At 38.3% G+C, this 26,061-nt stretch overlaps 1 protein-coding gene and 1 long non-coding RNA gene across 2 annotated transcripts; both read left to right on the plus strand.

Moving 5' to 3' along the window:
* Positions 1–17,662: 17,662 nt before the first annotated feature.
* grifin (galectin-related inter-fiber protein) lies at positions 17,663–20,952 on the plus strand. Its single transcript, XM_053491437.1, has 4 exons — positions 17,663–17,674; positions 19,511–19,590; positions 20,516–20,678; positions 20,788–20,952. The coding sequence occupies exons 1-4, from the start codon at positions 17,663–17,665 to the stop codon at positions 20,950–20,952; spliced, it is 420 nt and encodes a 139-aa protein (XP_053347412.1).
* A 1,324-nt stretch (positions 20,953–22,276) lies between these two features.
* On the plus strand, positions 22,277–23,721 carry LOC128519502 (uncharacterized). Its single transcript, XR_008357856.1, has 2 exons — positions 22,277–22,512; positions 23,227–23,721. It is a non-coding gene; the product is annotated as an uncharacterized LOC128519502 (long non-coding RNA).
* Positions 23,722–26,061: the final 2,340 nt, after the last annotated feature.

Genomic DNA, 26,061 nt, shown 5'->3' on the forward strand with positions numbered 1-26,061 from the left:
TCGCAGAGGAAATCACCGGAAAAATCTATACATTAATTAATTATTAAAAGAATGAGCTTCTGATCTAGCAGCATGGTGGTGTAGTGGTTAGCACTGTCGCCTTGCACCTCCAGGGTCTGGGTTCAATTCCCGTCTCTGTGTGCAAGAAGTTTGCATGTTCTTCCCGTGCTTGATGGGTTTCCTCCGGGTGCTCCATTTTCCTCCCACAGTCCAAAGATCTGCAGTGTAGGCTAATTGGTGTTTTCAAATTGCCCATAATGTGTGAATGAGTGTGAATATGTGTGTGTATCTGTTCTAGCAGAAGCAGAAAAATGTTCCAGTTGTTGTACTTCATTTCTATAATTAAGAATTGTAGTATTAGAGTATTTATACTTTACGTGAGTATTATTGAAATTGTACATTTAAATTATTTTAATTCCATCTCTAGTTTTTATGTATCTTCTTTGTCTTTCGGCTGTTTCGATTTTCCCCCTAATTTAGTCGTGTCCAGTTTCTCCCCGTCACTAGGTCACACCCTGTAGGGGGCGGAGTAACACACCCGGGGACAGCGCTATTCGCTCCTTACGATCAGATAAATGGACCAAGTGTAGAGTGTAATTAGTGGTGCTTGCAAAGCATCACTATTTTTATCTTGCAAAATTCTTCCGTACAAAAGTTTGGCGCGTAACTAGTCCCGCACCGTTTGTCATAGACCCATGAGTGAGGTGTCAAATCGTGCGGCTTATACGGGAATGGGGTGCTATGACTTTTATAAGGGGTGGGCGGTTAATTGCCCCCGCAGGGGGCAATTAACCGGCCAAAAAATCCCATAGACTTAACATTGAGGCCAACTTTGACGGATTGTAGCGCAGAGAGTGAAATTTGTAGAGACGTCAGATTTACCACATTTGAAGAGGATTGCAGCCTGTGTCAGATGATACCCCGCACAGGGGAATAAGTTCGACCCCCGGGGCAAGAGAGGTCCCCAAAGTTGCCCCATAGAATTTGAATGGGGATTTTGGCGACTTTGCCCATTGACTTATAATGGGAATTTTAAAAAATTACTAGTGCCGCACCGTTCGTCGTAGACCCATGAATGAGGTGTCAACCCGTGCGGCTTATTCGGGAGTAGGTTGCTCTGACTGTTTGAAGGGGTGGGTGGTTAATTGCCCCCGCAGGGGGCAATTAACCACCCACAGACTTAACACTGAGAACAACTTTGACTGAGTCTTGCACCGTTCGTCGTGGACCCATGAATGAGGTGTCAAACCGTGCGGCTTATTCGGGAGTAGGGTGCTGTGACTGTTTGAAGGGGTGGGTGGTTAATTGCCCCCGCAGGGGGCAATTAACCACCCACAGACTTAACATTGAGACCAACTTTGACTGAGTCCCATGAGTGAGGTGTCAAACCGTGCGGCCCATCTTCGGGAACGGGGTGCTGTGACTTTTCTAAGGGGTGGGTGGTTAATTGCCACCGCAGGGGGCAATTAACCACCTACAGACTTAACATTGATTTAACTGTGGATCTGACTGTCGTAGAGACACTCTTTTGCATTTATCATCATGCTCATGAGCCACGCCCCCTAGCACCCTCATTAGCATGCTGTTAGCATGATGCTAACGCGATTAGCATTTTGCTAGCATGATGCTAACAAAATTAGCATGTTTCTAGCTTTATGCTAATTTCATCAGCACATCGCTAGCATGATGCTAACGCTATTAGCATGTCGCTAGCATTATGCTAACTTTTCCCTAATCACATGTATAGAATGGTCCTAGCATCATGCTAGTGTAATTAGCATGATGTTTAGCTGATTAGCATGGTGCTAGCTTGATGCTAGCTATATTAGCATGTTGCTATCAAGATCCCATTGTCGTAGAGATATGGAGGGTCAGAGTTTCGCCACGGCAAGCACCACTCACATTTTCTTCAGGAAATGTACCTCTCTAGTTTCTCTTTAGTATCCAATACTTTCATTTTAGCATTTACTGTAAATATTTTAAATACACACACACACACACACACATATATATATATATATATATATATATATATATATATATATATATATATATATATTAGTGCTGTCAATCGATTAAAAAAAATTAACTAATTAATCGCACAATTTTTTGCAATTAATCGCGATTAATCACAATTAAAAGACTGAAACTTTTTGGATATGTAAATGTAAATAATTAATGTAAACTCAAGACAATGAAACTATTTAAATTCAAATATGATTGTTTAATGGAATTTTTGTTTAACTTGTAACACAGATTTTCTCATGTAAACAACATACCTGCAATAAACCATCAATATTCTCCAAATTAACTGTTGGCTTGAAAGCCATATTTATTACAGAAATAAAAACACAGGTATGTGCCATTTGTGTCATTTGAATTTCAAAACAATCAATGCAATTTACATTGGTGAGGCCCTGTAGAGATTGTTTCGGTGGGGTGTTTTGCTTTTAAGTGATATGTCAAAGACGAATTACTTCTCTGGTATTTAAATTCGGCTTTGCAAAATGTACAGATTACTTTTGTTTTATCCACAGAACCATCCGGCAGAGTTTTATACTGAAACTTTCCGTCTAAAAGTCCTTCCTTGGTCTTATCCATACTTCTTTGCACGTTGAACACACGTCGGCCACAACAGGAAATAAAAAAAACTGCAACCGCGTTAATTGCGTTAATTTTTTTTAATGCATTAAATATTTCAAATTAATCGCATGCGTTAACGCACTAATTTTGACAGCACTAATATATAAAATCGCTTTAGTTTATCATGCCATTAGGTTTATTACCATAAACAAAAACCTTTATTATCTGTTGTGATCTTCTTACGCAGCACAATGTAGTTACTAATGCCAACGTTACACACGTCTTTATAGATGTATTAAATCACCTGACTGTGGTGATAAGTCTGAGCGCTACTACTGCAGCTCGACCTAATGTCCTGTGTGGTACTGTGTATTAAACAATTAAGCAAAGACTCTAATTAAAGTTGTTTAAAAAAATTAAAAAAAATAATAATAATAATAAGTCCGGCGTGAAGTCCATTGAATTTTAAAAAGTATATTGAGATGTTCTATACAGATGTTCCATGGACGAGTGAGTTGGTCATTTATAAAGTTCAGTGTAAATGAGACCTTCGTTCAAATGTAATAACGGAAGGGAACTAAGGATCAGTTTAATTGAAGTGATTAAAGATGCACACATACAAATCATAGATCAAAACATTATGAAATTCGTCTCATTTATTAAGGCCAGAGGTCATACTAAACCTGGAGCTGAAAGTCCCGAGTCTTAGTCCTGAGCCCAGTAATCTGTCTCTCTGAAAAGAGACGGAAATCCCATCACTAGGACTGTAAGTCTGGATAATTTACTAGCATTAACTGGCTGGTTTTATAATCAGTCTTGCCTGTTTTCTTTGCAGTTCAGCATTGATTCCAGGAGATAACAAACCGTAATTACAAATGGCAGGAAGTTAGCGATTAAAGTTCTACTTCACTGTAACACTGCAAACTTAAACAGTAAAACAGTGTAAGTGTAAAAATATAACCATTTCCTAACAGATTTCCACACGAATAAAATATAATTGAAGATGTATTTTAAGGATTACTTATAATTAAGTTGTTAACACATAAAATGCTTTATATTTATAATTAAACATAAACTTTAGACGTTTTGGTTTTAAGGACACTTCAGACACCAGAAACCTCTGTCGATATTAAGATGATAAATGAGTGACGTCTCTTTACTTTGTGCTGGTCCGTCCGTACCTGTAGTTTAGTGACACGTTAGCTTTCAATTACAACCAGAATTATTCTTCTCATCCTCCGACTCCATGAATTACTAACGCATCATAAAGACTTTGTTTCGTCACGTTCTATCACAGATTTTTTTTTCACATTTGTTTTTTATTGTTGAATAATAAAAGAATCTTTTTTCAGAGGTTGTGTTTCCCTTCTACAAACAGAAATACACTGAGATCATCTCTGCTCTGGTTAGTGACCCAGTGAAGATCAGGATTGTTCATGTATAAAGAGTAGCAGAGGTGTGTGCAGTCTGATGTTACTGATTCTGTCTGAAAGCAGAAGAGGGAAGTAAGAACAGTAATAATGGAGATGATGATCACGCTGTCCAGATCTCTGTGGGATTATCAGCACCGTAATCCTCAGTTACCATAATCACTCAGAAACATCTTCATATAAAGACATGAAAGTGTTCCGGGTGACCCAAGTGTTCCTGAAGGAGGCTTCAGATCATCATCATTGTGCTACAGAGAGACTTCTATGAGGTTTCAGTTCTCACTCACTCAACATCTAAACCTCTATATCCTGTATACAGGGTCACAGGGGGCGGAGCCTATCCCAGGAGACTTAGAGCACGAGGCGGGGTACACACACACTCACACACACACACTCACACACACCACAGGAAATTTGGGAATGCTAATCTATGCTAATGCTAGGAATGCTAATCTATGCTAATGCTAGTCTAATCTGAATGTTTTTGGACTGTGAGAGGAAGTACGGGGAGAACATGGCGAGAACATTGGGAGAACATGGGGAGAACATGGGGAGAACATTGGGAGAACATGGGGAGAACATGGGGAGAACACGGGGAGAACACGGGGAGAACATGGAAACTTGGAATCGAACGGGACCAACGGTGCAACAGTGCTAACCACTATACCACCTCGTCCCCTAGACTTTAATTAAACACTATAAATCTTTATCATACGTATCTAAATCAAATCAATGTGCAAAGAGTGGAAAGTTCTAGATTCTAGGTTCTAGATGTTTTTTGGGGGGAAGTTAGTTGTGTACAGAAGCATGCAGAAGGATGTGATTTAATCTGATGATCTTAACACTAAACAAAATCACTAACCTTATTAACTAACACTATTAAGCTTATTTCAATAACTATAATTCATTAAATCTGACATACAACAAAGATAATAAAACGTTTTGCATTTTTGATCTCATCATGCGTGCTGCGATAAATTCTGGTTAGATTTTTCTCACCCTAGTGTGCCTAGTGATTTTTGTTTTTACATTTTTTAGGGGAGTTTTTATTAAGCTTCCACCTAAAAGTCCACGAAATCACTAAGGATAGATGAATAAATGATGAGGTGATAAAATTAGCTCCACATGTTTGTCTTGTTAGTTAAAAACTGTCTACCTGAACTATTTGCCGACCTTGGCCGTAGTGTATCTCGTGTTTGTGTTATTAATGGAAGGCGTATGCGGATCGCCGGGGCGCTGATTAGGCGGGAGGCTGTCAGCATGAGGCAGCTGATGTGAAAGAGCAGAGTCATGATCAGACCCAGCAGCTGGGCCTAGTGACGGCCATCTGGACACACTTACTCCATCACTGTGCACGTTTGCGTGCGATCATGTGCATGTGCATGAATGTTTATGTTCACGACAAAGACAGCACGCCGCCATGAATATAACTGTGTATGTATAACCGCATGTAACTGTATTCGGAATAAGATATTGATGCTTTATATTACACTGATTGGGAACATATGAGCGCTAAGCTTATGATCACATAAGATTATAATGTATTTAAACTACCACGTATTCTCTATTTGCAGCCTCTTTATGTTCGCACATCATAGCTCAGGCTAATTATACAGACTCTAATTGATTTAGATACACAGCACACTGTGATCTCAGTCAGGGTCATCGTGGGAAAGTTTATCCCGAGCATCAATAGGCCAGCTCTTCTGCCCCGCACCATATGGCTACGCTTTCATCAGGCACTGGGAACGCTGCATCTCACAGCATCATTATGCAAATCATGACTCTGAGTTCATGGTGTCCAGCACTTCATTACCGTCCACTTTTATACACTACAATTTAGTGAATTATCACATTGTGACCTTTAAAAAAATGTGTGTGTTTGATTCTGCCCCGTGTCTGGACTTATGGACTGCCAAGCTGTAAAACCTGCACACAGTGGAAACTAGTGAGAAAATTTGTCTCTAATACTCTCAGCAATTCAGTCCCTAATGACGTCTCGTACAGTTTCACTTTCCACTGTGAGTAGCATTGAACATTCTTAAAACATCTTAATCTCCGAGTGACATCAACATTAAAAATGTTATTTAAACTCTGTTTAGAATTTGTTTGTGGAATGAGGAAGTGCAAGACTAATACTTAGTTTCTCACTCATCTGTCAGCAGCTAAAGTTTATTTGCAGAATATAATGTTGCAGCCAGCGCTGTTTCACAGAGGCTCGTTTTGTTTGCGCTCGGCACTCTGGGAGTATCAGCGGCCCCGCTTCCCCAGGCCTCATCCACACTCTCCCATGTTTCCCCATTTCTGCAGGTCATGGGTGAGTTCATATTAAACCCAAGCTTGTTTGAACAAGAGCCGAAGCAGCCTGGCGGATATGGATGTATACTGGCTAAATAAATAATATCAGATGTGTACTTTGTGTGTCGGAGAGTCTGGCATGTAAAGAATGCCTGCGCTGTAATGGTGTCGTCTCAGGGTTAATGACACTTTGATGGAGATGAGGCTGAGGAGCTAAACATGTGGAACTGGAGGCCGTGATAGTTCTGCTGGCCTGATGGTATTAGGATCATTCAAAATGTGCAAAGTTTAACGGTAACATTGTGGAAGATGTATCTCTGTATGTAGATTATAAAAGTAAGAAAGCGTGAAGTTTTATTTTGTCTTTTATTTTTTGCCTCACTGATAGTTGCATGATGGCGTAGCGGTTAGCGCTGCGGCCTTGCACCTCCAGGGTCCGGGTTCGATTCCCAGAGTCTGTGTGCTGGAGTTTGCATGTTCTCCCTGTTCTCGGTGGGTTTCCTCTGGTTCTCCGGATGCCTCTTACAGTCCAAAGACATGCAGATTAAAATAATTGGTGTTCCCGTAGTGTGTGAACGAGTGTGTGAGTGTGTGTATAAGTGTGTGTGCTCTGCAATGGATTAACACTTTGTCCAGGGTGTACTCCGCCTTGTGCACGGTAAGGCTCCTCCCCCTGCGACCCTGAATACAGGATAAAGCTTTATAGATGAGTGAGCGAGTGAGAGAGTGAGCGAGTGAGAGAGTGAGCGAGTGAGTTTGTACATCAGCAGGATTATTTCCTCCCTGAGTTTCCTTATTAGTAAACATTATGCATGAAAGTGAATGTAGGTCTCCCTCTACTGGTGAAGTGTAGAACGTACTAATGGAGTAGATGTTCAGGGCTTCACTCTGAGACACTGCTTTTAAAACATTATGAAAACATCGAGCAAATCTTTCATGGCACGTCTTATTCTCTTTTATGAGACGATCTGGAACAGAACCATCATCCAGAGTCTGACACATTTATTGATCTTAGTTTTGTCATTTGTTCCGAGCCTTGAGCTTGAACAGAAATTGCCCTATTTGGTATCTTTCAATGTTGTAAAGCCTGAAGCTTAGTAAATGTAAAAGAGATTTATCAGCAAGAAGTAAATGTGCAGCACAGTAACACTCACCGCTCTGAATGAAGGAAGAGATCTCTTTAGCAATGCATGGAGATGTTACACACTAGAAATTTAAAGTGCATGCATTTTTTTTGTTTAACGCTAAAGAATAAATTCACAGAAATACTGGCTTATGATTTAATTGTGTGAGAACTAAAATTCGTTCTAGAACATCTTTGTTGTTCATAAAGCTTTGTGTGACTGCATGTAAAAAAACGCCAGAAGGGTTTTACTTCCATATAAAGAACTGGACATGTTTGTGGCGACATAATTGGATGTGAGAATAAGGTTTCACACACTCAAGTCTTGTTACTTTCAAAAGTGAATTTTATGCCAGACAAACTCACATTTAACAACTTATTTCCAATTCTGTTTCATCACTTATTTTTACTTTAACTGCCAAAATGCAGGTTTTTCTATTGGGAATTGAATTATCACTTTTATAATAAGGATCAGTCTGTGATAACATCAGTCTATATAACATGGTGACAATCACCATTTATATCATTAATAAGTTTCCTCCCTGACCTCAGTTAACTTCAGGAAAAAATACCCTGTTTATTTACTTAATTTGGTTATGTGGGCTAAAGTGTTGTTGTTGTTTTTGTTGTTGTTGTTGTTGTTGTTAGTGATATATTTATTAGGTCATTTGAACAAAGTCTGTCATTTCTCTTCTCTGTTGTGCTGGGACGCTGAAAACACCTTGGATTAAAGTTTTAGAAAGATTATAGATATGGTGTACTAGTGCTGTCAATCGATTAAAAAAAATTAACTAATTAATCGCACAATTTTTTGCAATTAATCGCGATTAATCACAATTAAAAGACTGAAACTTTTTGGATATGTAAATGTAAATAATTAATGTAAACTTAAGACAATGAAACTATTTAAATTCAAATATGATTGTTTATTGGAATTTTTGTTTAACTTGTAACACAGATTTTCTCATGTAAACAACATACCTGCAATAGACCATCAATATTCTCCAAATTAACTGTTGGCTTGAAAGCCATATTTATTACAGAAATAAAAACACAGGTATGTGCCATTTGTGTCATTTGAATTTCAAAACAATCAATGCAATTTACATTGGTGAGGCCCTGTAGAGATTGTTTCGGTGGGGTGTTTTGCTTTTAAGTGATATGTCAAAGACGAATTACTTCTCTGGTATTTAAATTCGGCTTTGCAAAATGTACAGATTACTTTTGTTTTATCCACAGGACCATCCGGCAGAGTTTTATACTGAAACTTTCCGTCTAAAAGTCCTTCCTTGGTCTTATCCATACTACTTTGCACGTTGAACACCTGTCGGCCACAACAGGAAATAAAAAAAAACTGCAACCGCGTTAATTGCGTTAATTTTTTTTAATGCGTTAAATATTTCAAATTAATCGCATGCGTTAACGCACTAATTTTGACAGCACTAATATGTACATATATATATATATATATACCTAAAGATACAATTTAAAACCTGGTTGTTTATGTAACAGCCTCAGCAGCGACCTCATTTCCCCTCTCGTCTGTTCCAACTCCTCAGCATTCAGCATCAGCAGTTACTAATCACCACCTGATCATCTGTCATCATCTGCACCTGTTTCTCACTTAGATGTGGTTTTATTGCTTGAGCGATTTATAGGTCACTGTGTGGATTAACAAACACAAACACACTCCTCTGAATCTGCTCAGGTACAGGGACTGGAGTGGACATGAGACATGAGAGACAAAAATTTGCCAAAAATGAGAGACAAAAGCTCCTTCAGGAAGCCTGGAGAACTGCTCCTTAAGACTACATAAAAAACACCAAAAAGTCAAAGTCAGGCTCTTTGAAAGCAAAATATTAAGAAATGCCAGGGGGCTCAAGGCTCTTGAACACACGAAAATAATTTGATGGTCTGAATTATTGAAGTGTCACAAATATGAAAAAGAAAAACAGGGAATGGGTGAAAAATTCCCTCTTTGACAAAATTTTTTTCATAGCAATAGGAAAGAACACAACAGGAATGTCTTATACACACTGACACACACACACACACACACACACACACACATATTCCTGAAGATCTGAGCAGCTGATGGTTAAGGGCCTCACTCAGGGGCCCAAAAGGGACAACTCGGTGGTCATTTGTGCTCGAGCAACACATCACGGTGCAATGCAAAGAAATTCATGAGAAACTAAGTAATGGACCTGCGTCAGTCTGGAAGGGGTTACAGGTAGCACAGTCCATCACAGGGCACAAGCACACACACACACACACTCACTCATACACACTCACTCAATACACACACAGTGGCAATTATTTTATATATGAATTACTTGTACATAATGTAAATATTACAGACAAATGTTTTCTATATTTTATATACTTTAATTTTCTTATTATTTTATTCTTATTTCATGTTATTTATTTAGGATACTCTATTTTCATAAAAAGGCCCGGGAGCCTGTGCCCAAACCCCAGCCACTGGATGCAGTGCTGGTCCCAAACCCGGATAAAATGGGAGGGTTGCGTCAGGAAGGGCATCCGGCATAAAACCTGTGCCAAGTTGTAGTGTGGACTGGGTTTCCGCTGTGGTGACCCCTTGCTGGGAGCAGCCGAAAGACCAACAACACACACACACACACACAAACACATACACAGTAGAAATAAATTCTGTGCCATGGATTATTCATTCTGGGAGGCTGGTGGCCGGTTTGTTGTGACAGTGTGAGACTGATGGCAGTTCAGCTCTTATACTGTGTAATGTTTTCTGGAGCACTGCAGTGAAATGGTGCTTATACAAAACATCTGCAGAAGTCCTGTGATGTCTCTTTCATCATTTACAAAGATCCTTTAATTATTTATAGGACAGATCTGCAGGATTTCATTTAAGGTTTAAAAAATTTATCGGATTGTAAGAGAAGCACACGTTGAAGACACGTTTAAACTTGTTTTCTGACACGATCATCATAATTCAAGTAATTATGACCCATATTTCAAAAGGCTCTTCACCCAGATAGAACCCTATGATTTTAAAGTCATGATTTATGTTTCTTTTATTACGACAAAACAAAAAAATCCATCAGACTCCTAAAATCTCACCTTTATTTTTGTAAACTCGTGCCACAGACCGCACGTGTCCATGTAGCTTAGCATTTTATGTTCTACATATTTTACACAGATGTACAAACAACTGAAGCGTCTTTTAAAAAGTGCTATTGAGTCCATACTTAAATAATCTTCTTCACTTCTCAATGGTTTTATACACTGCCTGACCAAAAGTCACAAATTCTAAGATTTAATTTCAGTCAATCACTTCCAGTTTCGATAAAAGCACATTATGTTCCCGGAGCCGCTCTCTCTCACTCTGAGTGCTGGAATACGGCCGCTCCATCAGGGAAGAAGGAAACCGTCCATAGATGTGATACTCTGGTGATTCAGTACATTCAGGTGGTCAGCTGTCTTCATTTTATTGCCCCATAACGTTACTGAGTCTAGACCTGAGTAACTGATCAACCCCAGATCATAACACTGTCTCCAGAGGCTTGTACAGTGGACACTATGCATGATGGGAGCATCGATTCATGTCCTTCACTTCTTACCCTGACGCCCATCACTCTGGAATAGGGTCAGTCTGGACTAGTCAGGTCACATGACCTTTTTCCCTCGCTCCAAAGTCCTGTTATGGTTATGGGGTTATGGTTTTCTATGAGTTTTCACCACATTGTATATATATGTGTGTGTGTGTGTATGTGTGTGTGTGTGTGTTTATGGAACTGCTCTTACTGTGACTATTAAACATAGCCCTGGTTTCTACTGGACATTGTTTACCATGTGACCAGATGTTTATAATTTTTGCTGATCACATTTCCTCCACAGAGTTGGCGGCTCCTCGCTGTCCTTTCAGGTTTTAATAATTTGCTGAAAAGTTTTTAACCCAGTTGCAGTGATATCAAATCTTCTGTGTTGTTTTCTTTGATTAATGCAGCCTAATAAATTGACTCGTCTCAAACTGTGACCTTTTCCTCGTCCAGGCAGTGTGCGTACAGTATGTATTTTGTAGTTTTATAGGAGTTTATTTAATAAATGGTAGGTAATTTTTTTGTGAAAAAAATAGATAGAAATACAGTATTACACTTCAGTCTGGCAGAATTAGGTATTAGAGAGGTTTACAGTGTTGGCTTTTGCTCGACAGGAACATGACTTAGACCTCTCTTTGCACAATACACACGTTCCTGTTAATATACACGGCATATCCTGTGAAATCTATTTTGGACGCGAATGAAATAACAAATTATAGACCGATTTCAAACCTCCCCTTTATATCAAAAATATTAGAAAAAGTTATATCAGCTCAAATATGCACATTCTTGCAGGAAAACAACATCCTTTGAAGAATTTCAGTCAGGTTTCAGGCTCCATCATAGGACAGAAACTGCACTAGTTAAGATTGAAAACGACATACCAGTCTTGCTTGATCTTAGTGCTGCATTCGACACTATACCATGCTGCATTCGACATCGATACCATTTTGTAGATATAAATGGAGAACTGTCTGGTGTAATGCCAGTGAAATATGGGGTCCCACAAGGGTCAGTTTTAGGACCTCTGCTGTTTTCAATAAACATGCTTTCCTTGGATAACATCATTAGAAGACATGGGATTAGTTTCCATTGTTATGCTGATGATACCCTCAACAATGATATATCTCAACAAAACCAGACGAAATACATAAGTTGTCTAGACTAACTGAGTGTGTCCAGGACATAAAAGATTGGATGACCAATAACTTTCTTTTACTAAACTCAGACAAGACAGAGATATTACTCATCGGCCCAAAAAACAGCACACAACAGTTTTCACAATTCAGCCTGCGTTTAGAAGGATGTACTGTTACTACTAGCTCAACAGTAAAAGACCTGGGCGTAATATTAGACAGTAACTTGTCCTTCATATTTCCAATATCACAAAAACAGCTTTTTACCATCTTAGAAATATTGCCAAACTTAGGAGCAACTTATCCATATCTGATACAGAAAAGCTAGTTCATGCATTCATGACCTCCAGACTGGACTATTCTAATGCATTGCTAGGTGGTTGTCCTGCATCCTCAATAAACAAGCTTCAGTTAGTCCAAAATGCAGCCGCCAGGGTTCTCACTAGATCCAGAAAATGTGATCATATAACACCTATATTATCATCCCTGCACTGGCTACCTGTTCAGTTTAGAATTAATTACAAAATAGTATTACTTGCATACAAGGCTTTAAATGGTTTAGCTCCCACATACCTAACCAGTCTTCTGATACGCTATAATCCACCATGCTCCTTAAGATCACAAAACTCTGGACTTCCCAGAATTTCAAAACCTACAAAAGGGGGTAGGGCTTTTTCATATTTAGCTCCAAAGCTTTGGAATAGCCTTCCAGACAGTGTTTGGGGCTTAGACACAGTTTCCTAGTTTAAAAATAGAGTCAAGACGCATCTCTTTAATCTGGCATACACGTAACTCATTCCATAACTTCAGAATAACTACGCTAATTCTCTCCATTTGTTCTGTACTTTTCTTCCCATCCCAAGGCATCTGGAGATTGTACCAGCTTCAGTAGACAAAGGCCAACCCTGCGAGGATCCTGAGGCATCCAGAGAAGAACCAGCTCCAGCTGGATTCTGCTTTATGGTTGGAGCTACACATCCTGCTCCTGTGCTCCCAGTGACCCAGACCCCATCTGCCCTCTGCACCTACTGACTCATCCCTATGCTGAACTGGACTTCATGTTAATTTAAATAATTTCTGTTATATTGTACTTTTAGCTGCATAACACACATGATGTTATATCATCTCTATCTGTTATAACCCAAATGAGGATGGGTTCCCTGTTGAGTCTGGTTCCTCTCAAGGTTTCTTCCTATTGCAATCTCAGGGAGTTTTTCCTTGCCACTGTCGCAGTCACCCTTGGCTTGCTCATCGGAGACATTTCATTCATTCATCCCATTATTATCTAGACACATTTTTCTTACACATAAACAATTTATTATTATTTTTTTAATCAATTTCTTTCATTTTTGTGAAGCTGCTTTGAGACAATGACCATTGTTAAAAGCGCTATATAAATAAAATTGAAATTCTTATTATGTTAGTTTTTTAACTGCAACCACATCAGCACTCCACTGCACATCCTCTTCCTGCACTTTATTCCACATACAGTTCAAACTTTTCTTCTGTTTATCCTTTATTTGATCCTCCGTTATCATCATCACTGGCAAGAACTGTTCATTTAATCCGATATCCGGAGTTTTTATCACTCTGTATATCTGCAGCTCTCTACTGCATAGCAAACATCAAAAAGCCTTGTGTTAGACGCTAGTTATCTTTGTAGCTAAGCGTTAGCCGTGAACAGAACGACGCAGACAGTTCTGAGGCGATTCAGAAGGACTTAGAAGTGATTAGTGCAGAGACGGCGTGTTGTTTAAGACGACATAACATTATCAGATGTGTGTTCTTACTGAAAGTGCTTCTGTGACTGGTTGTGAATGTGGGTTTTGTCAGACAGCTGCTCTCTCCTCAGTACTGCGGACCGTACAGACCTACACTCACCCACACTGAGACACACAGTTAGTGTCATTAACCACTGAACAACACCTGGGACACACAGATCATACACAGAGTTACACATTACAGTGCTGTTACTGTCTATTATCAGTACTTAACGAATGCTTCACGTCCAAATAGATTCCTCGATCGGAACTAACGGATGTATATTTATGTTTAAGTTTGTATTATGTTATTTGATAAACTATACAACATGCCTATGTAGACTGGTCAGATATTAGCATTAATGCTGACTTTAATATACTTGGTGTGTGTATGCTGTGTGCTTTATGCTTTAGATGCACACACACTGGGACTTGTATGAATTTTGACAGTTATGATTTGTAACTACACTCTTTATGCTAACTGTATTTTCTTTTTAGTGTACTCTAGTGAAAAAAGTATACTAAGTATATTCAATCCTAGCATGCCAAAGCATACTTAAATGTACTTGCTGCCAGACTAATGACTAGTATACTTGAAGTTTGCTATTTTGGACTAAGTGTATTTAAGTTGTATTTTAATTGTACAAAAGCAAAATTTTAAGTGTATTAAGTATACTTTTGTGTGCTAAAGTGGAACAACTTTAATTATACTTATTACACTTTAAGTATATGCCTGTGTGTGTACTAACGTACATACCTGACAGTAATTAATACAATTTAAGTATACAGTATATTTAATATATTATAAGTACATTACAGCTATTTTTACTGTATTACAAATACATGATTAATATACTATGAGTATATTCTTATTGCAGCAGTAGCATGCTGTTATACTTCTGGTCAATTACAAATACTAAAAAAGTACACTTTGCGGTTAAAACAAATATACTTTATTGTATCATACAGTACATAAAACCTTCTAGATTACAGTATTGCAAATGTATTACCAGTACACTAAAGGTGTTTAGGATAATTTACAAATGCTGAATGTATTTTCTACACTATAACATGTTTTTGAAACACATTACATTAGTACAGTAATTATGAGGGAGATTTTATTCATGAGTTCAACAGATTTAATTTGCACAAGGTTACAAAAAACAGTCCTATAGTTTATTTGTATTTAACAAACACAGAAACTAAAATTTAAACTGTAGTCTAAACACAGACAGACATTAGTATTAGAGTATACAGGTACAGTATTAGTTTAAACCTGGTGTGTTGATTCTGTTACACAGAGACTGAAAACAGGCCGAGAGCTATGGAGCCATTATACCACAAGCAAAGTACATAAGATTTAGCAACAACACATTAGACAATACATTATCTAACAAAAATCTTTAAATTTACCTTATGCCAATGAAAATAAAATAATAACTATACGAACTAACGCACGCGATGATGCAGCTTCCAGCCGTTAATTCAAACTAGAAGTGAAGGACTGGGGATCCAATCAGAGAGCGGACAATCCGAATCTGCCCGCCTACAATCTCTGATTGGCTGGTGGGGCGCCGATTACTAGTCTATGGTTGGCTGGAATAGATACAAAGATATCACACTGCTGCAGTGTGTCACTTTATTCTGTGAGTGCACAGAAGAGTGAGAGAGTGCAAACATAAATTATCTTGAACAGGAAAAAATTATTTTCAGTGTACAAAAACGAGTTTAACATCGCGCGCGCGAGAGAGAGATTCAGCAAGCAGAAACGAGTCTAAAAGCACGAGAGAGTAGTGCACTAAATATAAGTACATTTAAATTTAACTGATAATATACTGAGACTACCGAATATTAAAAATTGTCTTCTAATGTATAATTTCTGTACATTTGTACAATGATTATTTTGAGCATATTTTTTAAAAATATACCAAAAAATAAATTAAAAAACAAAGTTTAAATAAGTATACTTTGGAAATTAGACCAACCTTTCACGTAAAGTATATTTTTCCAATAATATATATATATATATATATATATATATATATATATATATATATATATATATATATATTTTATAATAATTTTTGAAAAGTGTACTATAATACAATTATTTTTAAGTATATTATAAATTTAATTCCAAAATTTGGTAAAAGCATGATGTTAGTATACTTTTTATATATTACCTGATGGTGCAATTTTTTGTTGGTATATTTGCAATGTACTATCGAGGATTTTAATATATTTTTAATACACTAAAGGGTTTTTTTTTTTCCACTGGGGTCGGCATTAAATATATATATATATATATATATATATATATATATATATATATATATATATATTTAATATATATATATATGTTACATTTTTTTCTGTAACACCATGATCCTGATACGTAACTATGGTTATATATAATGTTTTCATTTCTGCTTTTAGTAAATGTCAGTATTTGCTATGTATTTGCAGGCGTGATTATGCCAGCCATGTAGCTTTGGCTTAGTTAGTATTGAAGCCTTGTGGCACCTCTCGACTCTGATGAGATAAAAATCGAAGTTCCGGAAGCTTCTAGCGTGCGGCAACGAATTTCGGCTTTGAATCCAGCCACGTCTAAGACATTACCACAGATAAGATACTAGACATAGAGAAGCAAAAAGCAAAGCGCACACACAGAGACAAAGAGACCTTATTGACTCTGGAGGGAATGTACACTCTGTACCCACGGCACACGTTTCCGGCTTTCCATTGATTCATATTCTGTTGTCGTCTCACACCAGGGTTCTGAGTGCTGATGATTCACCTTAATTAGTGCCAGCTTGGCGTCCTTATAGATTAAAAGAAAAATAAAGAAAGAAACAGCAGAGTTTTTATTTTTAGTCCACAGTCTCTGTGATGTTCGTCTGCACCTGGTGGACGTGATGTCGTGATGGTGTAGAGATGTGGAGCTTCCGTCACATACGCAGATGTAGCTCTGCCCAGAGATTATGAGCTTCACCCGCCATCGTGATCCGGGACGGCCAGAAAATTCAAAATCTGATGAGCTGTGAACCCGAAGCAGACACCCGCACGTATCATTGAATACCACCAGGATTAGCAGCCTGTATGAACTGGACGCCACACAACCCATCATCTCCATTGTTGACGCTCATTTTCGGCGTCTGTAAGCAGTTTTAATTCAGCGTGAAAAGCTGACAAGTTGTGTCGATCCACATTGTATTGTTCAACATGAAATGCATCAACTGAACTGAAATGTGAAGTACACGGCGCAGCTGCCGAGTGAATGTGGCAGTGATCTCCTTTTTCAAAATCATTTTATTAAAGAGCGGTCATGGCTTATTAGCTCCGAGCTACCACTCCATTTCCTGGACCACGGTGTATGCAGGAAAATAATCTAATACCTAGCAATAAATCTAATGAGAGGAAAATAAATGTAATAAAACAGATGTAATGGAACAGATTACCTCTAAAGATGAATGTGAGCATAAATGATGCTTATTTAGAGCAGACCTCGGGCACGTCTAAGCCCTGTGGCACAACGGGGTCCCTGAAGTCTGACTCTACAATGCACAGAAATTCAGTTCAAACTCAGTGTGTGTGTGTGTGTGTGTGTGTGTGTGTTTTATAGAGCTCTGCACCTCAAAGCGAACCCAGTGGCTCACGTGACGTCTCTGCTCTCTTTAAATCGCATGGCTAATTTTCCAGCTTCTGCTTGAAAGCTGATCGATACCCAGAGCTAAAAGACACCACCGATGAGATGGCATTACGGGTAAGAAACACAGATTGACTGCAGACACAATCAATGTAAATTAGCTCATTCGGTTGTTACGAGCTTTGCTGGTCGTTCATAGTTGAATTACCTGCTCAGCACAGCTCTTTTATTAGACATGCCTGCAAATCGCATAGCATGCCTGGACTTTATGCAAGATAATAATCAATGCACAGGGGACGTGTTTATGAAATACATATTCATTACAGAAGTGCAGGTTCTCCTCATGATGGGCCATAACAGGAATCTTATAGGACTCTTCGGGGAGCTTCAGCTCTGTGGTTATGTCCTGCACATTACCTTCATTCAGTTCGATGTTAAACTTTGCTCCACACAGCGTCGCTCAGACGACTCAGAAAGCTTCAGTGGATTAAGCGAGTCGAGCTGCAGCCCGTTATTACGACTGTTTACATGTGATCATTGCAATTTTCAGTAAGGAGGGAAGTTTGAAGAGGAGCACATTAAGTGGATTTTTTTTTTCATCCTAAGCACAAGTGTCATTTGCAGCTCATTCGTTTATTTTGAAAGCGAACAGAGTTTGAAAGCTTTACAATACAGAGCTGGGTGATGCGGATTCAGCAGCTTATTCATACAAGCTCTTAACTTCACATGCTGAGCCCATGTGAGAACTGAATTTAGAGTCAGAAAGCATGCAGACACCAGTCGGTCAGATTTATAAACCAGCCTTCAGGAGAGAAATTACTCTTTAGCAACTTAGAATATTCTTATAATAACTCTGTCCTTGTGTCTATACAGCTGCTACAAGATCAATAATATGTTAATGTACCTGTACAGTCTGTACAGTACACATGCCCTGGTGTTTATGTGAGTGTGTACATACAGTATGTATGTAACTATATATGTATTTATAACATACGTACATATCTCAGCCATAACATTAACTCCACTGTCAGGTGAACTGAATAATCTTGATTAGATCCCAGTAAGCTGGTGACCGGATGGTGAGAAGCCAGGTACTCACACACATGTATAATTATAATTATATTAATAATTACAGTATTTCTGTACTTTGCCCACCACTGCTGATCAGGCCAAGAGTCCTATAGAGCATCACTGGGACAAACCAGTCTGATCCATGGAGGATGCCTTAAAGGGTTCCTGGTGCCAGACACCACAGCACACCTTTAGAGGTCTAGAGGAGCCACGCCTCGAGGGGTGACGGCGGTTTTTGGTGGCACCTGGTAAACCTAAAACCATGATGGGTTTAATATTAATGGTTTTAATGTTATGGCTGATTGTGTGAATGAAGCAGCATTTTATCTCGATCTAAAAGAGCCGTGTAAAAGATCTGACATGATTAAAGCTTTTCAGATTAAAAAGCACTGGGTTTAAAAGCACAAAGCGCCCATTGATGTGTAGATAAACTGGATGTAAAAGATATTTTAAATAATGCACCCTTACATCAGCCGATTTTTGTGTATGGAATTTACTAAAGCAATAAGCCTGATTAGTGGTAAGAATCAAAGCATCTGCTTTTTCACTGAACTGCATTGAACTGCATTGATGTCATGAAGTTGGTGCTTGGACTAATCACATTACATTGATTATATAACAAAACCAATAAAAGGCCTTAATTACATTTTTTACATATTAGTAACCCTATATTGAAAACCATTAAGATGGCTTTTAAAAGCTAGGACGTATCTGCTGTACGCAGTTGTTAAAAAGCACATTAACTTCAACACATTTTCCCTTATACAATGACTCTGACATTTTAATTTAACGGTAAACCGTGAGTGCTATAGACACACACTCTCTGTAGCTGTCTGCACATTGTGTCTAAAAAAAATCGAAAATATTACCTGATTCTTTCAGTTTGAAGCCTCGTGTCCTGACGGCGTGTGTCCAGGATGGAGCGTCATCCTAAAGGGAGAGTCTTGGCCAGGTGCCAATAAGTAAGTCCAGCACGGGGGGTCCTGAGCAGAAGATAAACGTCAAATCTACAGAGAAAATCTCTGGGCAGAAATGTAAAAAGGGAAGCATACAATATTATTTGGAAAACACAATTTCCGGGTAGTGGATATTACTTTTCCAGGGTTATGATGCAAAATGTATTTTTCTTTGACCTCTATCACAATATTCCATGTGCTTACAAAAGTGCAAATAACTCAAGCATATCTGTATGTATGAAATGTTTTTTATATAGATCAGATTTCCACAAACATTGATTTTATAGTCGGAAACTCGTCAGTGCAACTGGGAGAGTAAAAGGTCTGGATTTTAAGTGAAGAAAGAGAATACACAAAAGCACGAGCTGTGTGTAAAACCAAGTAAAATGAAAGCAGAAAAAACAACATTTCACAGAGACATTTCTTAATCCTGATGAAAGTTATGCTCTAAAGTTTTTATTCCCTTTTCAAAATGTAAATACGTTGAATAAAACGAGATGTTAATAACTCGGAGTAGTTGGTCATTCATCACGTCTGGTAAGAGAGGACGCATTCATCACACTAGACATAGAAAAGACCTAAAGATCATTACAGAAACAGGCATCAACACAAAGCTGTATCTGGGAAACTAATAGATCAGGAATGCATGTGACAATGAGGTAATGCTGTACATTTTATATATCCTTATAGCCTAATAGATAACGCTGGCCAAGCTGGAATGTAAAACTGTGGGCTGGAATCTCACCCAATTGTCAGAGAGCTCAGGGGAAATGCGGGTCTAGTAAAGCACAGCTGGTGGTTCATTACTGGTGGTATATCTGAACTGACACACTTGACCAGGTCCCATCAGCCAGATTGCTCCCAATCCAATTGCCTCTAACTCCTAAATTATTCCTGGACCGTCACTAATGTGTCTTTCTAAATCACCAAGGTTTGAGATCAATTTCCTCTGTGATCAGGACGACAGAATAGCGTTTCATTTCAACCCGCGCTTTATTGAATCAGACATCGTCTGTAACTCCTTTCTCAAAAACCACTGGGGGCAGGAGGAGCGATGTTCCCACTTCCCGTTTATCAGCGATGAGTCGTTTCAGGTGAAGGAAAACTGCACAACAATATGTACAGTATATACAGTACACGCATATGGTTTTTATAAAACTAAGCACAGGTTGTTGTTTTTTTCCTCAATTTTCCTCTCACCAGATCGAAATTGACTCAGACGACGACAACTTCCACGTTTATGTTGATAACACAAAGGTCCTGCAGTACAAGCATCGCGTCAAGGATCTGAAAACCATCACTAAAGTCCAAGTGGTGAATGACATCAACATCTCCTCAGTGGAGATCACCAAGAAACATTTCTACTAAAATTGTGGAGGAATAAACTCTTTGTTTCCCTCTGCGAATCTGAAATAATCTTCTGTTTGTTTACAGTGGATTATTGTCTTGTGTCTTGTGTTGATTATTTTAGGAATTAAATAATTTAAAAAGGTGATTGTGAATTTAACTCTTCCTGTTGGTCTCTTGGCCATGTGAATTATAATTGCCTTAAATGTAACCAGTGCAATTAACACATAATAATTGGAGCTAAATGGCCGCTTTACAAATATTTACACAACAGCAAAATGGGAATATCACATCATAAACCACAAAATACCAAAGGAAACACATCAGTATGTGGGATAAAATATTAATCCAGAAACAGCTTCCCCATGATCCATAACCACTAGAGGACAAGGTGTTGATGAAAGGCGTCAGTGTAAATGTGAATCTTATCTTAGAAATTTTATTTAAAGAGAAACAATGCATTTTTTTTCTTTTATTCTTTAAGAGTTCACACTTGGAAAACATTTGAGTGGTTGCACCTAACATGAAAGTATCATCCGCACTATAGGCGCTATCAGACGTTTACATTCTCTCATCGTGGGCATTGATCCTTATGGCCATAATGGGCTTTCAATGATTTCTGAAAAACTGGCCTTTTTCTACAGCAGAATATCTGTGTGACGAACATCTTAAAAATAACTGTGAATTTGTAGCATAAGGTTTAATTCATTATGTTCTTTATGTTCCATTAAATTAAAACACAAGGTCAAAAATATACATAAACTCGCTTTAATTAATGATAAAAATACATAAATTCAGTGATTACAATAAAGTTCTCTAAATGTCTTTTCATTGCCAAACCCACCCGAAGCCTCTCAATTTCCTGTTAGTGATGATGATTGACTGCAGCTGGTAGTCAATTCTATGTGCCAACATAAAGAGTGTCTGTTTGACATGACTCATGGATTGGAAAGTCCACTGATCTCAGTACAGATCTGAGAATGAGGGGAGTAGATTTACACAAGGGAGCTGTAGATTCCCAAAACCAATTTAAACAACCGTCCATAAGTGAAGATTATTGGGAGGTGGAGCCACTTTACAGAAGGCTGAAAGAAAACCCAAACTGTCACCCGTAGCCGAGAGGACATTAAATGATCTTTAAACACGCCAGGAATCACCAAGACCTGGACTACCATGAACTGGAAGCTGCTGGAACACCAGCGTCTCTGTCTATAGTCAGGTCAATTTCACCACGGACTGAAGGTGAGTTCCACCGTGGACCAAAAGGCTTCCGTCCAATCTGATGATTACGATTTATACATATGTCCTGACACTTTTCAAACTCACTTCCACACTCTAAAAAACGCTGGGTTGTTTTTTCTACCCAAGCGCTGGGTTGCCTCTGTTGGGTCATTTTTCTGGGTTATTTACAGAGAGTTGGGTAGTTTTTGTGTAACCCAGCTGCTGGGTTGAAGTTTGATTGGCTCCTCCCCCAAAGTTCACCGGTGGATTCAGCGGCTGTCAGTCAGAGCTTCGTGTCTCTCTTCAGCTCCCACACCGCTGATGACGGTTCATTTAAGGGAAAATGACGTTAAATACAAGGTCTGTATACACATGTTCACTCACCAAAGTCACATATGACTGAAATGTTATTACTATATGTGAGATTTATTACTGTTACCGTGTTAAGGTTACACTTAAACTTTCAGGCTGGTCTGAGGTAAGATAATTTAGCTGACAATAGCTGCTATAGTTAGCCAAAGAACCCCACCTGTGTGTGAAAGAAACGGATAAGATGTCTGAGCTTTTTATCTTTCTCTGTAGAATGTTTGCAGGGTGACGAAACTGTTAACTGTAGTATTAGCATGACGCTAGCATTTAGTTAACATTAGAACTTTATTAATCTCACTGTTTGAGACAATAAAATGCTGGGGTGTTACAAAACACTGACCCTCTCACAAATATACACACCTGCTAACCCTCCCGTTTTTCACTAGCTAGTAATTTGCCAGTTTGACCCCAGCTATGACAATGCATCTCCTCGGTAATTAGCTTAAAATCAACGCAGACCACAAGACCAACTAGTCTGATAAAGCTCATATATATATATGAGCTTTATCCCAAAAGCCATGCTTATTTTGCTTATTTTATTTTTGGTAGTAGCTGTCTCCATGTTTTTGTTTCAGGTTACCTATACCCTAGCTTTGTAATTTTTTTATTTAGTATAAATCCTATTACACATTAAATTGATAGTCTTATTCAGTTTAATCTTTGTTATTCAACAAATTTTTTAACTTTCTTTCATTTCTTTCTAAGGTTGGCACCAATATGGTGGAATACCTCCAGCAGGCTGAAGTGTCAAGGCCGTACCCCTACTGTACATCCTGACGTTGGGAGATAATCACCAGCGCTGCTCTCAGGCATTCGTCATTCTGGTGGGACAGGCTCTGGAGCAATGCACACTACATGGGGCGGTTGATGTGTGCTTCAATTTTATATTTTTGACATTAACTATTTAAAGTAGTGTGCACCTGTATAGGACTTTTTGTAATGTTGCTATGAAATAGCAAGGCCTACTTGAAAAGTCATAGACAGTGTTTGTATGTTAAAATGAGACCAGGGCTGGATAGTTTTGTTCTGCAGAAAAGATATCTAATGTCACAAAGAGATCCTGCTCTGTAGAAGCTGCCTCAGCCTATTTGTGTTATTACTCCATTCTGCCCTTATGAGTAATAGTATAGTAATGATGTCGCTGTTGATTATCTGTTCTTGTGCTTTTGAAAAATAAACGTTTTTTCTATGAACATTTAATAGGATGTTGTTTATTGCATATACAGTGGTGTGAAAAACTATTTGCCCCCTTCCTGATTTCTTATTCTTTTGCATGTTTGTCACACAAAATGTTTCTGATCATCAAACACATTTAACTATTAGTCAAAGATAACATAATTGAACACAAAATGCAGTTTTTAAATGATGGTTTTTATTATTTAGGGAGAAAAAAAATCCAAACCTACATGGCCCTGTGTGAAAAAGTGATTGCCCCCCTTGTTAAAAAATAACTTAACTGTGGTTTATCACACCCAAGTTCGATTTCTGTAGTCACCCCCAGGCCTGATTACTGCCACACCTGTTTCAATCAAGAAATCACTTAAATAGGAGCTACCTGACACAGAAAAGTAGACCAAAAGCACCTCAAAAGCTAGACATCATGCCAAGATCCAAAGAAATTCAGGAACAAATGAGAACAAAAGTAATTGAGATCTATCAGTCTGGTAAAGGTTATAAAGCCATTTCTAAAGCTTTGGGACTCCAGCGAACCACAGTGAGAGCCATTATCCACAAATGGCAAAAACATGGAACAGTGGTGAAACTTCCCAGGAGTGGCCGGCCGACCAAAATTACCCCAAGAGCGTAAAGACCCCAGGACAACATCTAAAGAACTGCAGGCCTCACTTGCCTCAATTAAGGTCAGTGTTCACGACTCCACCATAAGAAAGAGACTGGGCAAAAACGGCCTGCATGGCAGATTTCCAAGGCACAAACCACTTAAACAAAAAGAACATTAAAGCTCGTCTCAATTTTGCTAAAAAACATCTTAATGATTGCCAAGACATTTGGGAAAATACCTCGTGGACCGACGAGACAAAAGTTTAACTTTTTGGAAGGTGCGTGTCCCATTACATCTGGCATAAAAGTAACACAGCATTTCAGAAAAAGAACATCATACCAACAGTAAAATATGGTGGTGGTAGTGTGATGGTCTGAGGTTGTTTTGCTGCTTCAGGACCTGGAAGGCTTGCTGTGATAGATGGAACCATGAATTCTACTGTCTACCAAAAAATCCTGAAGGAGAATGTCCGGCCATCTGTTCATCAACTCAAGCTGAAGCGATCTTGGGTGCTGCAGCAGGACAATGACCCATAACACACCAGCAAATCCACCTCTGAATGGCTGAAGAAAAACAAAATGAAGACTTTGGAGTGGCCTAGTCAAAAGTCCTGACCTGAATCCTATTGAGATGTTGTGGCATGACCTTAAAAAGGCGGTTCATGCTAGAAAACCCTCAAATAAAGCTGAATTACAACAATTCTGCAAAGATGAGTGGGCCAAAATTCCTCCAGAGCGCTGTAAAAGACTCGTTGCAAGTTATCGCAAACGCTTGATTGCAGTTATTGCTGCTAAGGGTGGCCCAACCAGGGTTCAGGGGGCAATTACTTTTTCACACAGGGCCATGTAGGTTTGGATTTTTTTTTACTCCCTAAATAATAAAAGCCATCATTTAAAAACTGCATTTTGTGTTTACTTGTGTTATCTTTGACTAATAGTTAAATGTGTTTGATGATCAGAAACATTTTGTGTGACAAACATGCAAAAGAATAAGAAATCAGGAAGGGGGCAAATAGTTTTTCACACCACTGTATGTATGGTTTGCAAAACTTTTAATATATATATATTTTTGTAATAAACCAGTATATCAAAGTAATTTAACTGTTTAATAGACATGGGTAGTTTTTTTTTTTTTTTTTTACAGATTTACTGTAAAACATGAAAATAATAATAACCTATTTGTAAGGTAGAATTAACTCAACATTCCAGTTAAAATGAACCAACATCTGGGTAGAATATTTAACCAATTTATGTGGTAGAATTAACCCAGCATTATAGTTAAATATGACCCAGCATTTGGGTTGAATATTTAACCCATTTTGCTGGGTTAAAAAAATAACCCATTTTGCTGGGTTAAATTAACCCAGCATTTAGTTAGTCCAATAGTTACCCAGCAGCTGGGTTAAAAACAACCCAGCTTGGGTTGTTTTGAACCCAGCATTTTTTAGGGTGCATAAGTGTTATTATCATTATTATTACAATACATTTAGTCCAGGGGTGTGAAGTGTGTTTGGAATAACAAAGTTAACGCATTCAAACCCAAGAACCGCAGAACCCAGGTGGAGGTGGCCTCATGTTCTTGAGGCTTTCTTCTGCTGCCAGTGGAACAAAGTAGATGGAAAAATAAAGAAGAATAAATACTGTATAATTCTTCAGCAGAACCTCAAATCAATTTTGAGTGGTGTGACTTTTTTCTTTTACTTGTGTTATTTATTTATTTATTTTTATGCTTGCTTTTGGAATTTAAAATAGTTTTTTATA

Source organism: Clarias gariepinus, chromosome 3 (genome assembly GCF_024256425.1).
Source record: "Clarias gariepinus isolate MV-2021 ecotype Netherlands chromosome 3, CGAR_prim_01v2, whole genome shotgun sequence".
NCBI classification, from domain to species: Eukaryota; Metazoa; Chordata; class Actinopteri; order Siluriformes; family Clariidae; genus Clarias; species Clarias gariepinus.